At 38.1% G+C, this 24,324-nt stretch overlaps 1 protein-coding gene across 1 annotated transcript in view; it reads right to left on the bottom strand.

Moving 5' to 3' along the window:
- Positions 1-3,083: 3,083 nt before the first annotated feature.
- THSD7A (thrombospondin type 1 domain containing 7A) overlaps positions 3,084-24,324 on the bottom strand; it is a 789,627-nt gene continuing 768,386 nt past the window's right edge. The window contains exons 24-28 of the mRNA XM_005550102.5: positions 11,223-11,318; positions 8,318-8,400; positions 7,757-7,967; positions 5,249-5,336; positions 3,084-4,575 (exon numbers count right to left, since the gene is read on the bottom strand). Of these exons, the coding sequence (XP_005550159.2) occupies positions 4,491-4,575; positions 5,249-5,336; positions 7,757-7,967; positions 8,318-8,400; positions 11,223-11,318 (563 nt within the window). The 3' untranslated portion in view covers positions 3,084-4,490. The remainder of the gene's footprint in view (positions 4,576-5,248; positions 5,337-7,756; positions 7,968-8,317; positions 8,401-11,222; positions 11,319-24,324) is intronic.

Raw genomic sequence — 24,324 nt, 5'->3', positions numbered from 1 at the left:
GCCAGGACCGCCTGAGGGCAGGACCAGGGGAGACTCTTATTCCCAGAACAGGCAGATGTAGTTCTCACAACTAAACTAGTCCCAGGAAAGATCACATTCCGACAAGATTCCTCACAGATTTGCTTAAGGACGACTGTTCTTTCAACACCCTCAATTTTCGAGTGGAAATAGAAGAACCCACACTTGAATTTGGTAATATTTTCATAAACAGGAGATCCCAGATCATTTGGGAATTGTGCTTCTCATGTACTGTTCAGACCCACGTCAGCTTTAGAACAGGCTCTCCCTTCTGTATGGTACTGAAAAGCACGGGCCTTCCTCACTGTCTTGTGGTGTGGAATATGAACAAAGACTTGAGATGGAGACAGGAGGATATGGGGTGATCTAAAGCAAGTGTAGGCATGGACATTTTTACAGAAAAGGGCTTTTTTTTTTTTTTTTTTCCCCTACATGCCTTCCACATTTTTCCTTTTAGCTTTATTCATTTCTTTGACCAGTGGATTTGGTGTAAGTCAGGATGTTCACACTCTGAGTGAGTGACACTTAGATTCTAATAGGGAAGGACATATAGAAATTCTCTCTCTTTTTTTAAATTAAAAAATTGGGCATGTTTAGTGAGAAGTAGGTAAGAATAGCTGTTGAGAGTAGAAAGAGACCAAGCAAAGAAAATAATCAGAAAGAACCAAATATACAGGTTGTTGGGGGAGGTAAATAAATGTGTGAGAGGTCTATTCAATTCCTGTGAGAAGGAAGACATGAATGTATCTTGAAATGCCCAGGAACTTAACAGGGGTCTGATTAAGTTACAGTGACCACTGCCACCTACCTGAGGGTGGGGCAGGGAAAAATCAAACTCCTAATACCATGGCCTAAAGACATGTATATTACATAGGGGAAAATACTAACCCCCTCTAAAAACAAACCTAGAGTAAAAGTCAACAGGTTTCAGTGTTATCTTCACTCATTAGGCATTTTTCCCTTCTTTTGGATGTCTTAAGTACCTATGTATACAAAAGCCGTTACTAACTTTTGTTTTTTATAGTGCCTAGCAGAGTCTTACGTGTCAATAAATATTTGCCTTGTTAGAAGTAATTTGTGCTTTGTTATAAGTAATTAAAACATGCTTTTATGCACTCTTTTTTAATTCACTTAAGCTACACTGTAGTGTCCTCAAAAAAGCCTTTGAATAAGATTACAGTCCATATATTGGATTAGGTATTGATGAATAAGCAAATCAGCCCCTTTCAAAAGAGATCAGTTAGTTCTATTCTACATGGTTTCTAGTGAAATAGTCCGGCAAACTCATATACTACTGTGTCAAACTTTTTCTGCTCTTTTTTAAAAAAACCAAACAGACCTTCATTCTAGGGAACAGCAGTTCTACATCTTTTTGGCCTCACAGACCACTTCGGTAAGGTTGAAAGTGTCAATAGAGAAATTACTACTATATTCCCCTCCCAAATTTTTAGAAGGAACAGGAAAAATAAGGTTTTGATGAAATTCCAATAAAATATTTAACTCATTGTCTTATGCCAGAAACAAAAATAAGGCCATTTTCATGTTATAAACATGAATATAGTAACCTTCCATTTGTCCAAAATAGCCAGATTGCTACATTCTCCTCTTTCCACCTTTCTAACAAGAGGTTATCCAGTATTTATTTATCCTAACAGTGATCTTCCAATATGTTCTCTATTAGGTCAAGTTGAACCTAATTTCCCCTCTCTCATGTAATTTTGTGTGTATATGTGTGTATATATATACACATACACACACATATATACATATATACACGCATATGCTATAAAATCTAATCAATTTATGAATAAAATGTCTTGTATTTTTCATAACATTCTATAATTTTGATTTTCTAATTCTTATAGGTAGGATGATACTAATCTTTTCTGAATTAGTGACATTTTACAATATCTTCAGTATAGCTTTAGTAGGTATTCTATCCCACATTTAAAAATTATTTGATGTTGCAACATTTTATAAGAGGGTTAGCTAAATTTTTCAAGTAACCATACTAGATTCTCTCTTAACCATTTTGGACAAATGGATTTTATTTTATTCAAAGAGATCAACTTTAGGATTATTTGGAAGATCCCTGAGTATATACATAGACAATCACAGTTTTAGAGTAACAATATTATTTTTTCTTCCTCTTTAATAAAACAGAAAATGGATTTTGTTTTTATGGTTTTAAATCCTTGATTTAAAGTAAAATTTTCATCTTCCTACCTGTTCTTTTTGAAATGATTTACATTTCCTAATATAGTGAATATTGAATAAGGAATTAGCGCTTACTGCATTTAGTTCTTATTGAAATACATACAAATATTTTCATTTTGGGGACAACAACATCCTAACCTGATGTGTTTTGTAATCTTTGCAAACACTCTAATGAACAGCAGGGGGAGTTCATACTCCAGTATGAGGGTAAAATACCTTCTAATCCAAAACACTTTTACAGGAACACAGCTGTTTAAGATAAAATAGCATGTTATACTATTTTTCAAAGAACCTGAAAAGCTAGTGTCCTCCTCTCTCACAAAGGTTGTTGTAATAATGTTGCCTGAAAATGGTATTGCTTTTTAATGGCACCTTTTGAGTTTTCCTTTCATTTGCAAGAAGTCTGCTGAGTTAAATATTGTTCCACTGTGCCATTCCCAGGGCTACATCTGTAGAAAATATAGCTACTTTTGGTACAGTGGGAAATGTAATGACTGTAAAGTCTCACCTTTGAACATTGAACAGTCAGTGAGTAAAGGAATGAAAACGAAAGATGACACTATGGAGAGTTAGCATTAAAAAACATCCAGACCAGGGGTCAGCAAAATATGACCTGCCAAGGTGCCCTACTTGCTGTTTCTGTAAGGAAAGTTATATGGGAAAGCAGTTATGTTCATTCTTTTATTTACTAAGATCTCATTAGCAGAATGGCAAAGTTGAGAAGTTGCAACGTAGACCTTTTGGAAAATATTTTCTGTATAGTCCTTTACAGAAAAAGTTTGCCACTCTTGGTCTAGATATGTAATGAAGTCTTGGGCAAGATATTTATTTCTCTTTTAAAATTTTAGTTTTGAAATCATGCATGGAAGAGATTGCTTCAAATTTTGCCAGTGAGAAAGGCAAAAGACTATGGATCTTGAAATACTGCCTGCAACACAGACATTCAAGCTGAAACTAGGAAATCAAATTAGAGAGAAGGAAAAATCAACATATAATTTTGATTTCCTTTAGTTACAAAAGTCATTGGTACATTATTTTCTCCATCTGCTCAAAATTAAAAAGACAACCAGTTCCTTTTTTTCTTTTTTCTTTTCTTAACAAAGATAACAAATATAAAAATCTAGTCATAAACAGCCTTCAAAGACCAATTACAAACCAACTAGAGGAATCCACCTTTTAGAGGGTTAAGGGGTTAGGGACTTCAACACTTAAATTACCGCCATGTTGTCAGTTTCACAATGGCTGCAGTGATGAGGAAGTGTGTGTACAGCAGGTGTAATAGCTGATTTCATCTTGCTACCATCCAAACTGAACTTTTCTCTCTTCAGGATACAAGAACTTGCAAATGTCTTCATGACACTCTTGGCACAGATGTCTTCATCCCATATGAAAAGAGGCAGTTTCTATGGCAATACTGGTTAAGCGCCTATCAAGCTGCACTAATATAGTGCAAAAATGTGCCTTCCATATAGCAAAAAAGATGCAGGCAACCAGTTTGAAAATCAGGGAAAGTAGAAATGTATTGTATTAACACAAGTAAATTAGTTTTCCAGACAATTACCACTATAAAATACTGAACTTGAGGACTCCTCCTTCTAAGACACTAGTACTTGTCCAGCATTCTTACTTTGGAGAGAGACAAGAATGAAGTCTTAAAAAAGAGGCTCCGTCTCTAAAATGCAGGTCAATAAAATCTACCATTGACCACCAAGATGCTGAATTTATTCAATGGATTTTCTGCTTAGCTTAGAGCTCATATGTTATGCATTGTTAAAATTGCTTATTAGCAAGTACATAATCTGACATAATGTGTATCATTCAACTGAGTACACATGTTAATTTGACTATAGTATTGTGGAGATCTTGGTAGAAACTCTTCATGCTAGGAAGTTTTATGGATTAACACTGCAGACAATCTTGTATCAGGCATCCTAACTGGCCAATTCCACCATTATTTTTTAGAGATGAAAGTGGTTTTTCAGTTGGTAGACTTCAGAAAAGATGACATAAAACTTTCAGAATGCGGCATGTATTCAGCTAAATCTCCTATAATTCTCATGGTTGATGGTCTCTATGTAAGTGGTACTGTCTGGAATATCTCCAGTGGCAGTATGATTTTCACTCTTGTCTTTATGATGCCCTTTTTAAAAATTAAAATATATTTTAATCCACACAGTTTGGATACATTTGTTGTGACCTCTGGACATCTATGAAGTCAGAAATCCAAGACTGGTTGTTGCCAGAAAAGTTATATGTTACATGTCAGCATCTCCATCATAGGCTAAGGTTAAAGGTTTCAGTCGGTTGTTTTGCCTCCTTTGGGGTTTCTTTGGCTTTTTGCTGTAAAACAATTCATTAAAATTAGGAGAAAGAAAATCAGTTTCTAATTGTAAATTTGATTGCTTTAAGCAAAAAAAAGTGAAAACAAATTGATAAACCAAAATTGCCTCATTGCCTGCATTGCCTAAAGTCTACCTTAGAATTTGATTTTCTGATCTCCTTGAATTTCAGTTTTTGCTTTGAATAAACTCTAAGTAAGCTTCAAATGTTTTACTATCCTACAAAAGATAAATTATCCAAGTGGGATTCTTTTAGTATTGACAACAGAAATAATATCATAGTGGGGTCATTTTCATTTGGTCAGAAATCTTTATAAATAATGCATGTTTTAAAAGATAGTTGAATAAGATTAGGTGTTACTGTAATATCTTCCTCCATTAGTAATTCAATATAAAAATCCACAGTTTGCCATAATCAGTACAAAGCAATATTCTCTTGAAAGTATGCAAGAGAACACACTCAAGAAGATGACCCACAGCAAGTTCTTGCTCATCTTTAGAAATGAAATGGTTCAGATTTGGTAGCTTTTAGCCCATCTAGGACTAAAGCCATGTTTATTTAGAAATTCATGTGAACACCAGATAGATGTAGAGAACTTATTTGAGACATTAGTTTGCTGTTTCTGTGTTACGATTAAGTATCTCTTTGGATTTTTAATTATTTAAACACTCACCAAGCTAGATAAATCATGGAGACAATAAAGATGAGTAACACAAATGCCCCAGCTGCTACGCCGTAAACCCAGGTCTTTAGTCTCCCATCTAAGAAGAAGAGATATTAGTTATTAATTTACATTAATCTGGTATACATGAGGCAGTCTTTAACGATGACCAATGATCAGTCACACATGACCAATTTCTTTCAAAACCCAAAAAGAATTATTGCTTCAGCACAGTTAATGATTAATGCAAAGCTGCTGTTATGGGTTAGATACTGCTTCATTAAAGAGAAATTATCAAGGAAAATTGAATTGAAAAGTTATAAATGTTTGACTTCAGATTTCAAGTTTCTTTGTCAAAACTTCAGCTGCCTTTCATCTCAATTTTACTTCAAACTCAATACATGTGTAATGCTATATAAACATTTTCTTCTGATTTTCAATCTATTTTGAGAATTGCAATGATAAGATGAAAAATGCAATTTTAAGAAAGTTTCTACAACCTCGAGTTAACGCAGATAGGTATTTAAACAAAAATTTTGTCATTTTTATTCCAGGTAAAATGAAAGTGAATATATTTAACATCTTATGGAATTAATAATCTTTTATCTAGTCTGCACTTACAATGTGTTTTAAAATTGGCTGACAATGTCATTTACAAAAACAACTAGTTTGGTTAACATATAAAAGGATCTATAAATTGTTTTCTACCTTTTCTATTATATGGAATCAGACATAACAGGAACTTTTATAATTTGGGTTTCTGGTCTCATCTTCTTTGAACTCCTCAATTTTATGCTCTGAATAAACTTCAAGCACAAGATGTTATTAATGACATTGGCTGATTTAATTTGATCCTCACATCAACATATATTTTCTATTGCAATTAAATATTTGATCTTAGTGTTAAATTATAGATTGGGCAAAACTGACCTCACGTAGACTCTGGTTTATTCAATATTTGAAAGGCATCAAATGCGAATGGGTACTGTGGAATTTTTTCGCCTGGAGTTAGATCAAATTAGAAGTTCATTTGCTGGGAATAAACTCAATAAATATTCTAAATATCATTTCTTTCTAATCCTAAAGAATTTTTTTTTTTTTTTTAATTTGAGTTCAGTTTAGAATCAAAAGAACCATTCCACGGTTGAGGTGCTCTACGTTGAGAGTTTCTTCAACAAATTTTTTTGGGTTTTTCAAAATCAAAGAATATCTAAGTTTTCAGAACATGTACCTTCTAAATATATTAAAATGTTCACTTTGGGGAAACCATATATAAAATTTAAAATAATGACAATAACAATCTTTTGGGAAAAAAAAAAGGACTGGTTTTGATCTGAGGAGATCTGCTTCAATTCTTAGTAAAGGTCAAAATTGCTACTGGTTGTCTGCTAGTCCATTGTCTTGAACACTAAGGGAAGAGTTTCCCATGCTTACACAGATGAGTCAGCTTTGCACAATAAATTGTACTATCAGTCAAATAAGCCAATTAAAGCAGGAATCATGTGATTAAAAGCAAATCTCCCAAACATTTAAAATATCTTAAAAATCCAACATTTATTCTCCAATAAGGTAAAGTATTCAGACTTAATGCACAGAAATGGATATGTGCTAGCTATGCAGATTCCTTCCATCTTTTCTCATGTTTCTAATGGCATTTTAAAGTAGACTATGCCTGGCTCTGACTGGAGATTTCCTTTGCTTCATGGACTAGTAGTTCCTCCAGGGTATGAGAAAAAGTGGCATGATATTATTAGCTGCTTTATAAACCATGTAGCACATTTTCAAGCACCAGGTTAGTTCTAGGGATGAGCATATGATTAAATCCAACTGAGGGAAAGTGTGTAGAGTAGAGAATAGCATATCATGAGGTCTTCAAGCATTTTCCTGTATTGGCTTTGCATTTATTACCAGATACATTAAGAGCTGTCTGTGAATGTGAAAAAATATTTGAATCATCCCATCCAGAAGGGAAGGCTCCACTGTTGCCCCTGTGTATCTGGCACTAGTACAGATCTGAGTATTTGAGTATGCTGATTTTTAGGGCTGATACAAACTGGTCCATCTACCACGTGCCCCCTGGCACAGAACTGCATTCCTGATGTTTTTATTTATGGGTCAAACTATTACTGTTCCTATGATCAAATTAAAAATTCTGGAATGCCTTTATAGTCTCCTTTATCCTAGTTCTGAATGACAACACATTTTTAAAAAATTCATGTTTCCATCTTTGTTCAATTTGAAATTAATTATACTTGTAATTTTTGGACTGGAATTGAACTGAATCATATTGATCCAAAATTTTTTTCTCAGAAGTAATTTCATTTCTCTGAACTTCAAACATGAGTTATTCTCCTTAATGATAGTAAAAAATTTAAGAATAGATGGCACTATCAGAATAAATGCATGTAGATAAAATAATCAATAGCTCATATAAAAATGCTTGCTCACTTTTTAATTCTTTGGCATTGCCTAAATGTATAACTAAAGGTTTCTACTTCAACACTAGTCTAGTCAGTTCACCTGGCCCAAATGGCTGCAGAAACCAGGTCCTTCCCCGTCCTGCTGGGTTACTGGAGGGTTGGGTTGGATGTACAGCCCGACTGGTTTTCACATCTCCTCTTTTGTCCTCCACGGTGGGTATTACCACCACGGGGATAAGTGTGCATTGCTCAAGGGTGCTGTTAGAAGACATGACTTCAGTGTACCCTTCTTCACAATGGCATGTTTTTGTCTGCAGGAGAACAAGAAGATTTACACTAGCCATGCAAGGAATCTTTGAAAGTCTAACAGACCGGACTTGAAGAGAAGGCTTTAAACAAGGTTTGTTTTGGGAATTACTATATGTAATTCCTGTGATATTTTTAACTACATAGAAACATACTTTTGGCATTATATATAAATGTATTCTAAAGGTGAAAGCAAGTGAATTCAGGACTTTTTATATTGATAAAAGGAGATGTCTAAAATGGGATTTTTATGCCTCAAGACATGCTTTCTTTGGAGGGAGATGAAACTGCACAAGAGACAGTGAGGTGACAAATGATGGAGCTGGCTTGTCTGCCCTGACGAATTTACACATACCTCGCTACAGTACGAGTGGGGTTGACTACACGGTGGGTTACAAGACCTGTCGGCATCAGGCTGGCTCATCACCAAGCAGCCCCCTGCAGAACAGAAAATCACGTTTTGACAAATAATATGTCTTGTTATGATGAAAATACACTGTTGTTAGTGACTTGTCTTTGAATCCTGAACTACCTTGGGAATTCCAGGAATTTTTCTGTCAGTGGTTGACTGTGAAATATTTGGTTAACTTAACCACCTTATTTAGTGATTCCAGCCCCTTCTTACCCAGGGGAGCTAGCTCAGTGCCTGGTACTCAGCAGGTGTTCAACAAGCGTTTGTTGAAATAATTATTTTATAGCTGCTATTTTGAAAATACTAATTGCACACAACCTTTTTCTGCCAGGAGCACATGAAGCCAAGTCCAGCAACTGAAAAGCTGATTTCATTTCCTTTTCAAGTAAAACGATAGTTTTCATGTCTTTAGAAATAACTCTTTAGCTCTTTATGTTAAATAAATGTTTTCTTTAAATAATGCAAATTTCTTTTTTAGAAAATCACAATTTCTGCTAATTCAGGGTGTTTTTTGGATATAGTGAAGAAAACAAATGTATCTACTAAATCACTTATTTTGCACTATGGTTTTGACTTGATATTACAGCTGTTTATCTCTCTCGTTTATTTTCAAGTGTAGTACCAACTGTGCCTAAGTTGTTTCAAGTGAGGTTTTAAACGGAAATAGATATAAAAAACATTGGTGACATGAAGGAGACTCATATTTTCAAACTATACTTGTTCAGTTTAACATAATATTAGCAAAATAAAATTTTTTCTTTGTTTATGGAACTGATGATTCTCTGGAATTTAATCACAGGTGCCTATTGCCAATTCTTTGTGTTTCTCTCTGTTGCAATCACAAAATACAGAAAAATTGTCACAGAAAAGCAGTTAGTCATTGCAAGGCAACTGCAGTTAATTGGCCACATTGAAGTTATCATTAAACACACACACACAAAGCAATATTTTGAGTTTCTTATAAGGACAATTCATAAATTAAAGCAATTGATCAAGATAGGTAATATACTTTACATGCTTGTCTATTTGTCATAATCTCATCTCTCCTAAAAGATGAAAGAATGCATATAGAGTTTAACACACATCATTTACACATTGGCCTTTTGGTACTGAATAGCATTAGAAATAATCCATTGGACACTTTGCTGAATTGAAAAGAAATTAAAAGTAATGATTTTGTAGGTAAGTCGTTTAAAATTTGACTTACCTTTGCATTGGGGGAATAGTCCCAATTGCAGTGGAAAAAGAGTTTTTAATATATGGAAGAAAAGTCAGGTAAATATTATTTGCATCAAAAAATTGCAAACCTATAGGATCATCTAGAGAAGCTGTTAGAATGGAGACATTTATTTCCAATCTCTGAGCTGAATGGATGACTTCTGTAACAACAACTCATTCAGAAAGCCTGTCTATCCCTGTCCAGGACTCTTCTCACTCCATACCTCTTAGAGTGGGGTAGATGGAGATGCTTCTTCCAAAAAATAATACAGTGAGAGAGCAAAGGGTTTCTACTAGATGTCTTTTCTTTGTTATATATGTGACCACAGGGAGTTATTAAGGATTTCTTGAGAGAGCTTTCTCATGTATAAAATCATATCTTCAAAAGAAAAAAAATTGACATCCTGATCCAGCTCCCATACAGAGGAAATAAATAATTGGGTTTCAATAAATCCAGGTAATTTAAAATTCAATATAAAGATGGATAGTTTTCAAAAATCATATTGATCCTTGCTCCTGTTTCTTACTGTATATATTAAAGTGAAATTTATAAATGAACATTACTCAGAGGCATCCAAATGTACACTGTATTTTTCCCCCACAGCAGGGTCAAAACACAGCAGCAAGTCAGCCTGAGCAGTTAACTGTCAAGACTCCTGCTGTTGCTATGCAATGGCAATTCCTGTAAGTTATATTTATAAAAAGAAATTGTTTATGGAAAGGCTTAGATTTCTGGGTCCATGTGCCTGAAATTAAGGTTCTGGTTCTGACTTGCATTTCTTTCTAGGAAATTTGCTTGGTTGTTCACTACCTATCTTGAGCCAAAGTCTTTTTCTCCTTCAAGGGGTCCTTGGGATCCCTCATGCTTGCTTACAGGCTTCAGATAGGCTTTTAGTAATTGCACACTAGAGTAGTTCTTTGGAGGCATATATTGGTCAAAGTACAATCAAAAAAATTTCTTCCTTTGGATTTCTTCTTTGGATATATAATAATTTGGGGATGCAGGCACAGTAGATGAGCTGCTCAGATGGTCTGGGTTTGAAATTTACCAGTAGGTCTTCTCTATTAATTAGTTTAAAAATCTCTAAATCATAGACATCTGAATTTAAGCAAGATATTTAGATTTGTATAATACTCCACCAGTAGGTCTTCTCTATTAATTAGTTTAAAAATCTCTAAATCATAGACATCTGAATTTAAGCAAGATATTTGGATTTGTATCATACTACCTTGGTGGCGTTTTTGGTCTGTGTTTATATGCCTTCAAGGCACACAAGCAGAAAGTCAAAAAACTGATCATTTTTAAACATATAGTAAATTATTCATGTATAACATTTCTAGAAAAGGTCTGAAAATTATTTATAACAATTATTTATTAGAATTACATAGTATTTTAATTAAATACGTTTCAGCAGTAATACCTAAAAAGGCTAGGTGAGAGATAATTTGAACCATTATAAAATAATTTGTCATTGGTCAACAGGTGGGTATATACAGCTTAGGCATCCTGAATCCCAAACAGGCTTTGAATACTGAAAGAGTAACTTTGTTTCCTTAACTATTTTCTTCAACCAATCACAAGTGTGTTACAGGAAGATTTTCAAAGAACAAAGAGAAACTGGAGGTTTACCTGTTACATTTATACCATCTGACCTTTGACACCACACTGTTCGGGAAGAGCCCTTCCAAGCACTGGCCATCCATTTATATTCATAGCAGTGTCCATCTGCAGGGAAATAACAAACATTAGCAAAAACATTCTGTTACCCAGAAGGATAATCATGGGGATAGAGTATTAATAACATATTTATGAACAACTGAAAAATAATAAGCCCATCTCTGATGATTCAAATGTCCATTTATTGTCCTGAAGTTGCCATGCATATGTTTTAAAATTGCAGCTATATACCTCAATCCCAACTAATTTTCCATGTCTGCTGTCCACACTACCTGGTGGGAACCTAGGTTTTTAATTTAATTTTTAAAAAGTGTTGTAATTATACAGCCAGGTATAGAGAATAACTATATATATCTATCTATATAGTTAGGTATATATAGATATATATCTATATATAGTTATATATAACTATATACAGTTATATATATATAATTGCATGATGGAAGATATATATATAGTTATATATGTATACAGTTATATAGTTATATATGTATAGTTATATATATAATTATATATATATCTTCCATCATGTAATTTGTATAGTTATATATATATAACTATATATATATCTTCCATCATGCATAACTGTATACAGTTATATATATAGTTATATATATATATCTTCCATCATGCAATTTTGTCAAATTTAATCCATATTTGCTTCAGTTTTCATTAGCTTGTTGATGAATAAAACATGAGATATAATTGTATTCTTCTCTGTTCTGATCACCCTCCTTGTCTGTCCATCTAGACATACTATTCTGAAGATGTATGACTTTCTTTGTCATGCTTTTAATTTTTTCACTATACACACACACATAATTACTATATACAGAAATGATGTATTACTTTCATGCAGTCATAAATTTTAAAAATGTATCCTATTCTGTGTAGCATTCTGAAACTTAGTCAATGTTACAGGTGAAATATTTCTAAGTGATTTAAAAAAATGTAGTTACAGTCACTTTATTTTAACCGCTACATAGAATTCCATTGTACTAAATAACACAGTTTATTTAGCTATTTTTCCATTAGGTTATTTTTAGTTTTGTTATTCAAACAATGCCCTGAAGGTCAATCTTGTGCAAATGACCTGGTGCTTCTTTAAGTTACATATCTAGAAGGGAAATGTCTTGGTATAATTGTACGGATAGCTGAAACTTTATTAAATATTGTTCATTTTTTTCCTGCAAAAGGTGACAATTTACAAATCCACCAGCAGTACATAAAGATTGTCATTGTTCTAAACACTCATGAAAATTTCTAATTGCCAGATTTCAATTTTTTCTGGTTAGTCTTTTGGGTATGGAAAGTTACCTTGTCATTTTAAATTAAAGTTCCTAGATTACTAAAGTTATTGAACAGTAACAAAAATGTTTTGGGACATTTGGATTTCCTGTTATGAAAGCTGCTTATTTAAACCTTTGGCCTTCCCCCTCCCCCACTACTGACATTTATGTTTTTTCTCATTGAATTGTGAAAATTCTTCATTCTAGAACAGTGATTCTTAAAGTGCGGTTCAGAGACCCTGGGAGACATTGACATTCTTTCAGAGTGTGAGTGAGGATTTCCCCTTTGCAACTACAATCTGTGTAAGGTTGGATTTTCTTTACATACGTAAACTAAGACTGCAATAACTTGAATGAAGAAGCAAATAAGATAATCTGGCTGTCTTCCTTAAGTTAGACTTTATAGAGATTTGCAAAAATCCAAACAAGACCACTCTTGTCATTAAAGTTATTTTCCATTTGTTATGGTGAACTTATTTTGCAGGAAATTTGTTATTTATAGTAACATACAATTTTGTTTTTTCATTTTAAATAAATAAATATTATAAGTTTTCTATTTTTAAAATTATACATCTCAGAAAAGTTCTTTCAGGTCCTCAACAATTTTTAGACTATTAACTTGTTTTGGATCACAAACTTTTAGATTTGCTATTCTATACATGAATCCTTTGAAATTAATTCACTTCATAAGTATATTTTTCAAGTTTGTGGTTTGTCCTGTAACCTTGTTATGATCTATAAACAAAGTTTATAGATCTACTGTGTAGAAGTTTGAAATTTTAATTTAAAGACATTTAAAATCTTTTCCACTTTTGTTTGTACTTTTGGTGTCATATTTATTCCCTCTGGGATGAAGCTTTCAGAGGAAGGAACAGGCAGCAATCTTTACTGTTCTGCAGCCTCTGCTGGTGACATCCAGGCAAACAGGGTCTGGAGTGGACCTCCAGAAAACTCCAGCAGACCTGCAGCAGAGGAGCCTGACTGTTAGAAGGAAAACTAACAAACAGAAAGGAAGAGCATTAACATCAATATAGAAGGATGTCCACTCAGAGACCTCATCCGAAGGTCACCAACATCAAAGAGCAAAGGTAGATAAATCCATGAAAATGAGGAAAAACCAGTGCAAAAAGTCTGAAAATCCAAAAACCAGAATGCCTCTTCTCCTCCAAAGGATCACAACTCCTCACCAGCAGGGGAACAAAACTGGATGGAGAATGAGTTTGAGAAATTGACAGAAGTAGGCTTCAGAAGGTGGGTAATAACAAACCCCTCTGAGCTAAAGGAGCATGTTCTAACCCAATGCAAGGAAGCTAAGAACCTTGAAAAAAGGTTAGAGGAATTGCTAACTAGAATAACCAGTTTAGAGAACAACATAAATGACCTGATGGAGCTGAAAAATAGTTCAAAAATTTCGTGAAGCATACACAACTATCAATAACCAAATCAATCAAGCAGAAGAAAGGATATCAGAGATTGAAGATCAACTTAACGAAATAAAGCAAGATGACAAGATTAGAGAAAAAATAATAAAAAGGAACAAACAAAGCTTCCAAGAAATGAGGGACTATGTGAAAAGACCAAATCTACCTTTGATTGGTGTACCTGAAAGTAATGGAAAGAATGGAACCAAGCTGGAAAACACTCTTCAGGATATTATCCAGGAGAACTTCCCCAACCTACCAAGACAGGTCAACATTCAAATTCAGGAAATACAGAGAACACCACAAAGATACTCCTCGAGAAGAGCAACCACAAGACATGTAGAGAGAAAGGTCAGGTTACTCACAAAGGGAAGTCCATCAGACTAACAGTGGGGTCCCTCTGTAGAAATCCTACAAGCCAGAAGAGAGTGGGGTCCAGTATTCAACATTCTTAAAGATTTTCAATCCAGAATTTCATATCTAGCCAAACTAAGCTACGTAAGTGAAGGAGAAATAAAATCCTTTACAGACAAGCAAATGCTGAGAGATTTTGTCCCCACTAGGCCTGCCTTACAGGAACTCCTAAAGGGCACACTCAATATCGAAAGAAAAAACCGGTACCAGCCACTGCAAACATGCAGGAGATCAGTCAGGGTGGTGTGAGAGACTATAGGGAAAGCAGCATGCCTTCTGAAAGATCCAAAGGCTCTGCCTAGATTCGGGGGAGAATAGCCAGACAGCTGTTCTCTGACCCTGAGGCAGATGGCAAGGAGTAGGTACAAGAGAATGTAGGGGAATTTATCTTGAACAGGCTTGTTTACTTATGTTGACCAGGAACTGATCTTTGATCATCCACACACATGACGTTCCTTGAAAGGGGAACAATGTTAATTTCTCACAGATTGTGTTTGCTCCAGGCTTTTGGCATTGTGCCTACAGTGAATGAAAGCATGCAGCTCCAGCTTCTCTGGGTGCACTTTGACCCTAGAGCCAGGCAGACCCCTAGCTGCCCTTACACTGCATACCTGTGTCTGAGTACTATTTTTCTGTGGACAGGCCCGGCAGGTGGTGCCCGTGTGAAGAACACTGCAATGGATCATGATGGAACCCTCAAAAACGAAAGTGAAGTGACTGTGCTGTAAGTAATTGGTGCCTGCTCTGGATTTCCAAGTTTGAGGGGATTTTCAAGCTAGGGTTTCATCATGGGAAACCCAGTTATTAGCTCAACAGTAATAGTATATAAAAATATTGAAACAGCTGCTTAAAGCTAGCAGAGCCTCAGTTTCAGAGGCTGAATTAAGGGACCTAATGCAAATTGTTGTTTTCCATAACCCATAGTTCCCAGAAGGAGGCACACTAGACCTAGAGCTCTGGGAAGAAATGTTAAATTACATCATGTACAAGGGCAGTGGGTCCCAGTAACATCTTTAACGTTATGGGCCTTAGTTAGGGCTGCTTTGGCCCCGCTCTACACAGAAGAGCCTAAAAAGGGAATGGAAGAAGAACTATTGTCTACCTAACTGCCTCCTCTTCCTTCCTCAGCCCTGTTGTTTACTGGGTAAAGGTGCCACAGAGGTTTTCCCTGAGCCCTCTCCCCCAATACATTGGAAAAAAGACAAGAGATACACTACAGTTATGGGACCCTGTCTTAGCAGCATTATAAGGGGAGTTCTTGGTTTGCCCGGTGATGTAAGATCTACAAGGCAATCGGCCAATTACTTTCAACACTTATAAGAAAAAGCATTAGAGAAAATGGAGCCACTAGCCCATTTATGAGAGAATTAATTAAGGCTATAGCAGACTACTTCCATATGACCCAATAGGACTGTCAGTGCTAGGTAAAACAACGTTAGAGGCCAGTCAATACCTCCTCTGGAGGGAAGAATTTGATGAATTATGTGAATAGCAGACCCTTTTCTAGTAATGGCCACTGTTGCTATTCCTTCCCTACCGCTGACGTGGCTCTCTCAAAATCCTATTTGGGTAGAACAGTGGCCTTTAAAGGGAAATAAATTACAAAAAGCCCATGAATTAGTTGAGGAACAATTAACTGGCCATACAGAATCTTCAAACAGCCCTTGGAATTTGCCCATTTTTGTCATTCCCAAAAAGTCTAGTAAATGGAGACTTTTGCATGACTTACGTGCTATCAGTGCTAATTTGCAACCTATAGGGTCCCTTCAACAGGGGCTCCCTCCATGGTGATTCCTCAAGATTGGCTTGTAGTCATTATTGACTTAAAAGACTGCTTTTATACTATTCCCCTTGCAGAGCAGGACAGAGAAAAATTTGCATTTACAATACCAGCTATCAATAATGAAAGGCCAGCTTGCTGATTTCATTGGAAAGTACTTCCTCAATGAATGCTGAACAGTCCTACCATGTGTCAGTATCATGTAAATCAGGCTTTGCTCCCCAGTAGAAAAGAATTTCCTAATTGCAGGATCACCCACTATATGGATGCCATCTTACTGGCAGCCCCAAGGGAGCCAATACTTTTGAGTTTATATGCCTCTGTCAAGAGGAATACACAGTTACCAGGTTTAATCATAGCACCTGAAAAGGTACAGATGTCCTTCCCTTGGAAATATCTTGGATACATACTAACTTCCTGCTCAGTAAGACCTCAAGAGGTTAAATTGAATACTAACAATGTACACACCTTAAATGATAATCAAAAATTACCGGGTGATAGTGACTGGCTCCGCCCCACGTTGGGCATAATGACTGACAAATTATAGAACCTGTTTTCTATCCTAAAGGTAATGCAGCCTTGGACACCCCCAGGTATTTAACCCCCACTGCAAAAAGGGAAATTGAGGAAATAGAGCAAGCTATTTCTCAGACCCATGATATTCAGTCCAATTATTTGTATTTCCTACTAAACATTCCCCAACAGGATTAATAGGACAGATGGCCCCAGAGCTACACTTCCTAGAATGGGTTTTTGCTCACATACTGGCACTAAAACACTATCTCCCTAAGTCCAGCTAGTTAGTAAAGTCATCTATACAGGCTGCAAATGATGCAATCAATTGCAAGGTTATGACCCTTATGTCATAAGAATATCTTTCAGTAAAAAAGAATTTGAAGCAGTCCTGCCCCTATCTCTAGACCTTCAGATAGCACTCTCTGATTATGCAGGCCATAGTGAACATGCCCTTCCCGCTGACAAATTACTTCAGTTCTTATCTCACACTCCTGTAGTTATGCCTACAAAGGTAGTTCACTCCCCCATACCTAATGCTTTAACGCTTTTCACTGATGTCTCTGATAAAAATGGAAAAGCAGCTATCTGCATAACTCCCTCACTCAATCTGGATTTACTAGTACTCAGAGAGCTGAAGTTGGAGCCCTAATATTGGCCCTGGAAACCTTTTCTGCTCAGCCCATCAATATTGTTAGTGACTCTGCTTACTTCATTTATTTATTGCAAAACTTTGAAACAGCCTTTATTAAGTGCACTCTTGAGCCCATCCTGTAGGCCCCTTTTGTTTGATTTCAGCAATTCCTGGATCAATGAACACATCCTGTTTTTATCACACATATTCGGACCCACAGCTCACTATCTTACCCACTGGCTTATGGCAATGATCAAGCAGATTTGCACGTCATGACATCACTGTTTGACGAAGCCACCCAATCACATCAATTTTTCCACAAAAATTGGAGAAATTTATCCCAACATTTTCAGTTGAGACTAGCTAAACAAATTATCCTGCAATGCCCAGATTGCCAGCTCACAGGCATGTCCCCTCCTTCAACAGGTGTTAACCCTAATCAGTTATGACAAACAGCTGATATGCACATCCCTGAATTTGGAAAACTAAGATATGTACATTTATCCGTTGATAGCAATTCCCACCAGTTAGTGCTCATGCTCTTTCTAGAGAGTCCTCCCGATATGTCATTAAACATCTTAACCTCTGCATTTATGGGGTAGCCCACAAAGATTAAAACTAATAATGGTCTGCCTTACACCAGCTCCCAATTTCAACAATTCTGTCATACATAGAACATCCAACATTACACAGGTATCCCATATTGAGAGGTGAAGCCAACTGGGCTTCTGGATCAGGTGGGAACTTGGAGAACTTTTCTGTCTAGCTAAAGGTTTGTAAATGCACCAATCAGCAGGACGTGGGTAGGGCCAAATAAGGGGAAAAAGCTGGTTACCTGAGCCAGCAGCAGCAACCAGCTTGGGTTCCCTTCCACGCTGTGGAAGCTTTGTTTTCACTCTTCACAATAAATCTTGCTGCTGCTCACTCTTTGGGTCCGCACTACCTTTATGAGCTGTAACACTCACTGTGAAGGTCTGCAGCTTCACTCCTGAAGCCAGCGAGACCATGAACCCATGGGAGGAATGAACAACTCTGGACACACCACCTTTAAGAGCTGTAATACTCACTGCAAAGGTCTGCAGCTTCACTCCTGAAGCCAGCGAGACCATGAACCCACCAGAAGGAATAAACTCTGGACATATCTGAACATCTGAAGGAATAAACTCTGGACAGACCATCTTTAAGAACTGTAACACTCACTGCAAGGGTCCACGGCTTCAGTCTTGAAGTCAGCAAGACTAAGAACCCACTAGAAGGAATCAATTCTGGACACATTTGGCAACCATGAAGGGACAACCACCAAGCGGTGAATACCACCGGACCTGTTTTACTGTCAGATTTTCCTTAGAATTTGGGGGCTAAATACCAAGCACCTGTTGGCCAGTTAAAAGCAACTAGTGCAGCCGCTGGACTAAAGTCACAGGTGTCAGGCTTTCTGGAAAAGGGCTCTCTAACAACCCCCGACTCTTCGGAGTTGGGAGCATTAGTTTGCCTGGAACCAGCTTCCACTTTTCCTGGACATCGGGGCTGAGCCAAGGGTTGACAGAGAGGAAAGCCATTCAGCTCCGGGGTCTCAATGACAGGTTGCTTGACCCTGTGGCCATGAACAGAACTCTCAAAGTCATGTCGCCCAAGTGAGACTGGCCCATCTATCCTATCTATCCTGACCCTTGCCTCCTGGGTCCTAATGCCGGTCAGACAAACTTCCTCTCACCGCTCTTCTCTGAGGCTAGTCCCACTTCTAAAAACCACTCCTTGTCTCTGGTGCTTTTCTAGTTTCTCCTATAAGAATGAGTTCTAGTATAAACTCCAGGACTCTGTTCCCTTCTTTAGGCACCCAGTCTCACCAATCAGAAAGACATAATTTTTGCCCATAGCCCCATCATAGGGAGGACTATCTGGAGTTTTAGGATCCCTCCTCAGACAAGCAGGCCTAATAAAAGCTATTCCTGAAGTTAGGATATGGGGAGCCTCAGAAATTGTATCCTTCCTATTCAAGTGAGGACAAAAGGTGTCATTCTTCCAACCCTGGAGATCCTTTTCTTCCCTCAGAGTATGGCCCTTCACTTCATTTTTAGGGCATAATATCTTTTAGGACATGTGTAAAGTCCCAATACTAACAGGAAAATGCTTAGGACTCTAAGAGGTTTTTGAGAATGTGTTGGTAAGGGCCACTAAATCCGACCTTCCTTGGTCTTCCTTGTGGTCTAGGAGGAAAACTAGTGTTTCTGCTGCTGTGTTGGTGAGCACAACTATTCCAATCAGCAGGGTCCAGGGACCATTGTGGGTTCTTGGGCCGGAGAGAAACAAACCAAAACCATGGGTGGTTTTGTCTTTCAGATGGGAAACACTCAGGTATCAACAGGCTCACTCTTGAAATGCATCCTAAGCCATTGGGACCAATTTGACCTGCAAACCCTGAAAAAGAGGTGGCTTTTTTTTTATGCACTATGGCTTGGCCCCAATATTCTCTCTCTGATGGGGAAAAATGGCCACCTGAGGGAAGTACAAATTACAATACCATCCTGCAGCTTGACCTTTTCTGTAAGAGGGAAGGCAAATGGAGTGAAATACCTTATGTCCAAGCTTTCTATCCATTGAAGAATACACAACTATGCAAAGCTTGTAATTTACATCCCACAGGAGGACCTTTCAGCTTACCCGCATATCCTAGTCTCCCTATAGCTCCCCTTCCTATTAATGATAAGCCTCCTCTAATCTCCCCTGCCCATAAAGAAATAAGCAAAGAAATCTCCAAAGGACCACAAAAACCCCAGGGCTATCAGTTACATCCCCTTAGAGCTGTAGGGGGAGGGGAATTTGGCCCAACCCAGGCACATGTCCCCTTCTCCCTTTCTGATTTAAAGTAGATCAAGGCAGACCTGGGGAAGTTTTCAGATAATCCTGATAGGTACATAGATGTCCTACAAGGTCTAGGGCAAACCTTCAATTTCACTTGGAGAGATGTCATGCTATTGTTAGATCAAACCCTGGCCTTTAGTGAAAAGAATGCAGCTTTAGCTGCAGTCTGAGAGTTTGGAAATGGAATGACAGCTGAAGAAAGGGACAAATTCCCTACAGGAGGCTGTCCCCCCTATGGATCCCCTCTGGGACCTCGACTCAGATCATGGGGACTGGAGTCATAAACATCTGTTGACTTGTGTTCTAGAAGGACTAAGGAGAATTAGGAAAGAGCCCATGAATTATTCAATGATGTCTACCATAACTCAGGCAAAGAAAGAAAATCCTTCTGCCTTCCTTGAGCAGCTACGAGAGGCCTTAGAAAAATATACTTCCCAGTCACCTGACTCACTAGAGGGTCAATTGATTCTAAAAGATAAGTTGATTACCCAATCAATCAGCCACAGATATCAGGAGAAAGCTCCAAAAGAAAGCCCTGGGCCCTGAACAAAATCTGGAGGCATTAGTAAACCTGGCAACCTCGGTGTTCTATAATAGGGACCAAGAGGAACAGGCCCAAAAGGAAAAGTGAGATCAGAGAAAGGCTGCAGCCTTAGTCATGGCCCTCAGACAATCAAACCTTGATGGTTCAGAGAGGACAGAAAATGGAGCAGGCCAATCACCTGGTAGGGCTTTTTATCAGTGTGGTTTACAAGGACACTTTAAAAAAGATTGTCCAACAAGAAACAAGCCACCCCCTCGTCCATGTCTGCTATGCTGAGGCAATCCCTGGAAGGCATACTAACCCAGAGTGCAATGGTTCCCTGGGTCAGAAGCCCCCAACCAGATGATCCAACAACAGGACTGAGGGTGCCTGAGGCAAGCGCCAGCTCATGTCATCACCCTCACTGAGCCCTGGGTACGTTTTACCATTGAGGGCCAGGAAATTGACTTCCTCCTGGCCACTGGCACGGCCTTCTCAGTGTTAATCTCCTGTCCTGTATGACTGTCCTAAAGGTCCGTTACCATCTGAGGAATCATGGGACAGCCTGTAACCAGGTATTTCTCCCACCTCCTCAGTTGTAACTGGGAGACTTTGCTCTTTTCACAGGCCTTTCTTGTTATGCCTGAAAGTCCCACACCCTTATTAGGGATATATTAGCCAAAGCTGGAGCTATTCTCCATATGAATATGGGGAACAAGTTACCCATTTGTTGTCCCCTACTTGAGGAGGGAATCAACCCTGATGTCTAGGCATTGGAAGGACAACTTGGAAGGGAAGAAAATGCCTGCCCAGTCCAAATCAGGCTAAAAGACCCCACCACTTTTTGTTATCAAAGGCAATATCCCTTAAGGCCTGAAGCTCATAAGGGATTATGGGATATTGTTAAACATTTAAAAGCTCAAGGCTTAGTAAGGAAATGCAGCAGTCCCTGCAACACTCCAATTCTAGGAGTACAAAAACAAGTCAGTGGAGACTAGTGCAGGATCTTAAACTCATCAACGAGGCAGTAATTCCTCTATATTCAGTTGTACCCAACCCCTATACCCTGCTCTCTCAAATACCTTAGGAAGCAGAATGGTTCACTGTTCTGGACCTCAAAGATACCATCTTCTGTATTCCCCTGCACTCTGATTCCCAGTTTCTCTTTGCCTTTGAGGATCCCACAGACCACACGTCCTAACTTACATGGACGGTCTTACCCCAAGGGTTTAGGGATAGCCCTCACCTATTTGGTCAGGCACTGGCCCAAGATCTAGGCCACTTCTCAAGTCCAGACTCTCTGATCCTTCAGTATGTGGATGATTTACTTTTGGCTACCAGTTCGGAAGCCTCATACCAACAGGCTACTCTAGGTCTCTTGAACTTTCTAACTAATCAAAGGTACAAGGCATCTAGGTCAAAGGCCCAGCTTTGCCTACAGCAGGTCAAATATCTAGGCCTAATCTTAGCCAGGGGGACCAGGGTCCTCAGCAAGGAATGAATACAGCCTATACTGGCTTATCCTCATCCTAAGACATTAAAACAGTTGTGGGGGTTCCTTGGAATCACTGGCTTTTGCAAACTATGGATCCCTGGATACAGCGAGATAGCCAGGCCCCTCTATACTCTAATCAAGGAGACCCAGAGGGCAAATACTCATCTAGTAGAATGGGAACCAGGGGCAGAAACAGCCTTCAAAACCTTAAAGCAGGCCCTAGTACGAGCACCAGCTTTAAGCCTTCCCACAGGACAAAACTCTTTATACATCACAGAGAGAGCAGGGATAGCTCTTGGAGTCCTTACTCAGACTCGTGGGACAACCCCACAACCAGTGGCATACCTAAGTAAGGAAATCGATGTAGTGGCAAAAGGCTGACCTTGCTGTTTAAGGGTGGTTGTGGTTGTGGCTGTCTTAGTGTCAGAGGCTATCAAAATAATACAAGGAAAGGATCTCACTGTCTGGACTACTCATGATGTAAATGGCATACTAGGTGCCAAAGGAAGTTTATGGCTATCGGACAACCACCTACTTAGATACCAGGCACTACACCATGAGGGACCGCTGCTTCAAATATGTATGTGTGTGGGCCCAAACCCTGCCCCTTTTATCCCAGAGGATGGGGAACCAATTGAGCATAAATACCAACAAATTGTAGTCCAGACTTATGCCGCCCGAGATGATCTCTTAGAAGCCCCCTTGTAGCTAATCCTGACCTTAACCTATGTACCGATGGAATTTCATTTGTGGAGAATGGGATATGAAGGGCAGGTTATGCCATAGTAACCGTACTTGAAAGTAAGCCTCTTCCCCCAGGGACCAGTGCTCAGTTAGCAGAACTAGTGGCACTTACCCAAGCCTTAGAACTGGGAAAGGGAAAAAGAATAACTGTGTATACAGATAGCAAGTATGTTTATCTAATCCTACATGCCCATGTTGCAATATGGAAGGGAAGGGAGTTCCTAACCTCTAGGGGAACCCCCACTAAATGTCACAAGAAAATCATGGAGTTATTGCACGCAGTACAAAAACCCAAGGAGGTGGCAGTCTTACACTGCCAAAGCCATCAAACAGGGAAGGAAGAGGGGAGAACAGCAGCATAAGCAGGTGGCAGACACAGGGAAACACCAGCAGAAAGGAGAGAGAGAAGAAGAGACAGACAAATAGGGAGTCAGAAAGAGAAAAAGAGAAAGAAAGAGAAATGGAAGTAGTAAAGAAAAAACAGTGTACCCTATTCCTTTAAAAGCCAAAGTAACTTTAAAACCTGTAATTGATAATTGAAGGTCTTTTCTGCGACCCTGTAACACTCCAATACCGCCTTGTCAGTGTAAATAAGGGCATAGTCTGAAAACACTGAGGCCAGTGACAACCCATAGCTTTCCTATCAAAAATCCTTAACCCAACAGGTTTCCAGCAGGGGATCTAAATCTTAACTAATTACCATACAAAAGTCCGACCCGACCTAGGAGGAACTCCCTTCAGGACAGGAGGATAGATGGTTCCTCCTGAGCGATTAAGGGAAAAAAGACACAAGGAGTATTAAAATTGCTTAATAATTGGTCTGCTCAAACATGCCAGCTGTTTGCACTCAGTCAAACTTTAAAGTACTTACAGAATCAGGAAGGAGCCATATACCAATTCTAAGTTAATATGGACTGAATGAGGTCCTATTAATAGCAAAGAATAATAATTGAAATCCCAAACTTACAAGGTTTTCAACAAAAGTAAAGTTTGCTGAAACTTAACAGGTTAACATATATTACCCTAACTTCTAATCTTATGGAAATCAGATCCTATCAGTACCCCTCAAAGCTCAAGTCTGTCAGCACAGGACCATACAACTAATACCCCTACTTATAGTGTTAGGAATGGCTACTGCTACAGAAACAGGAAGAGGAGGTTTATCTACTTCATTATCTACTACCTACCAGACACTCTCAAAGGATTTCTCAGACAGTTTGCAAGAAATAACGAAATCTATTCTTCCTCTACAATCCCAAATAGACTCTATGGCAGGAGTGACTCTCCAAAACTGCTGAAGCCTAGACCTCCTCACTGCTGAGAAAGGAGGAATTTGCACCTTCTTAGAGGAAAAGTGTTGTTTTTACACTAACCAGTCA

The sequence above is a fragment of the Macaca fascicularis genome, chromosome 3 (assembly GCF_037993035.2).
Source record: "Macaca fascicularis isolate 582-1 chromosome 3, T2T-MFA8v1.1".
Taxonomy (NCBI): domain Eukaryota; kingdom Metazoa; phylum Chordata; class Mammalia; order Primates; family Cercopithecidae; genus Macaca; species Macaca fascicularis.
The sequence above is the reverse complement of the archived record's forward strand: the minus strand, read 5'-3'. Positions and strand labels throughout refer to the sequence as shown.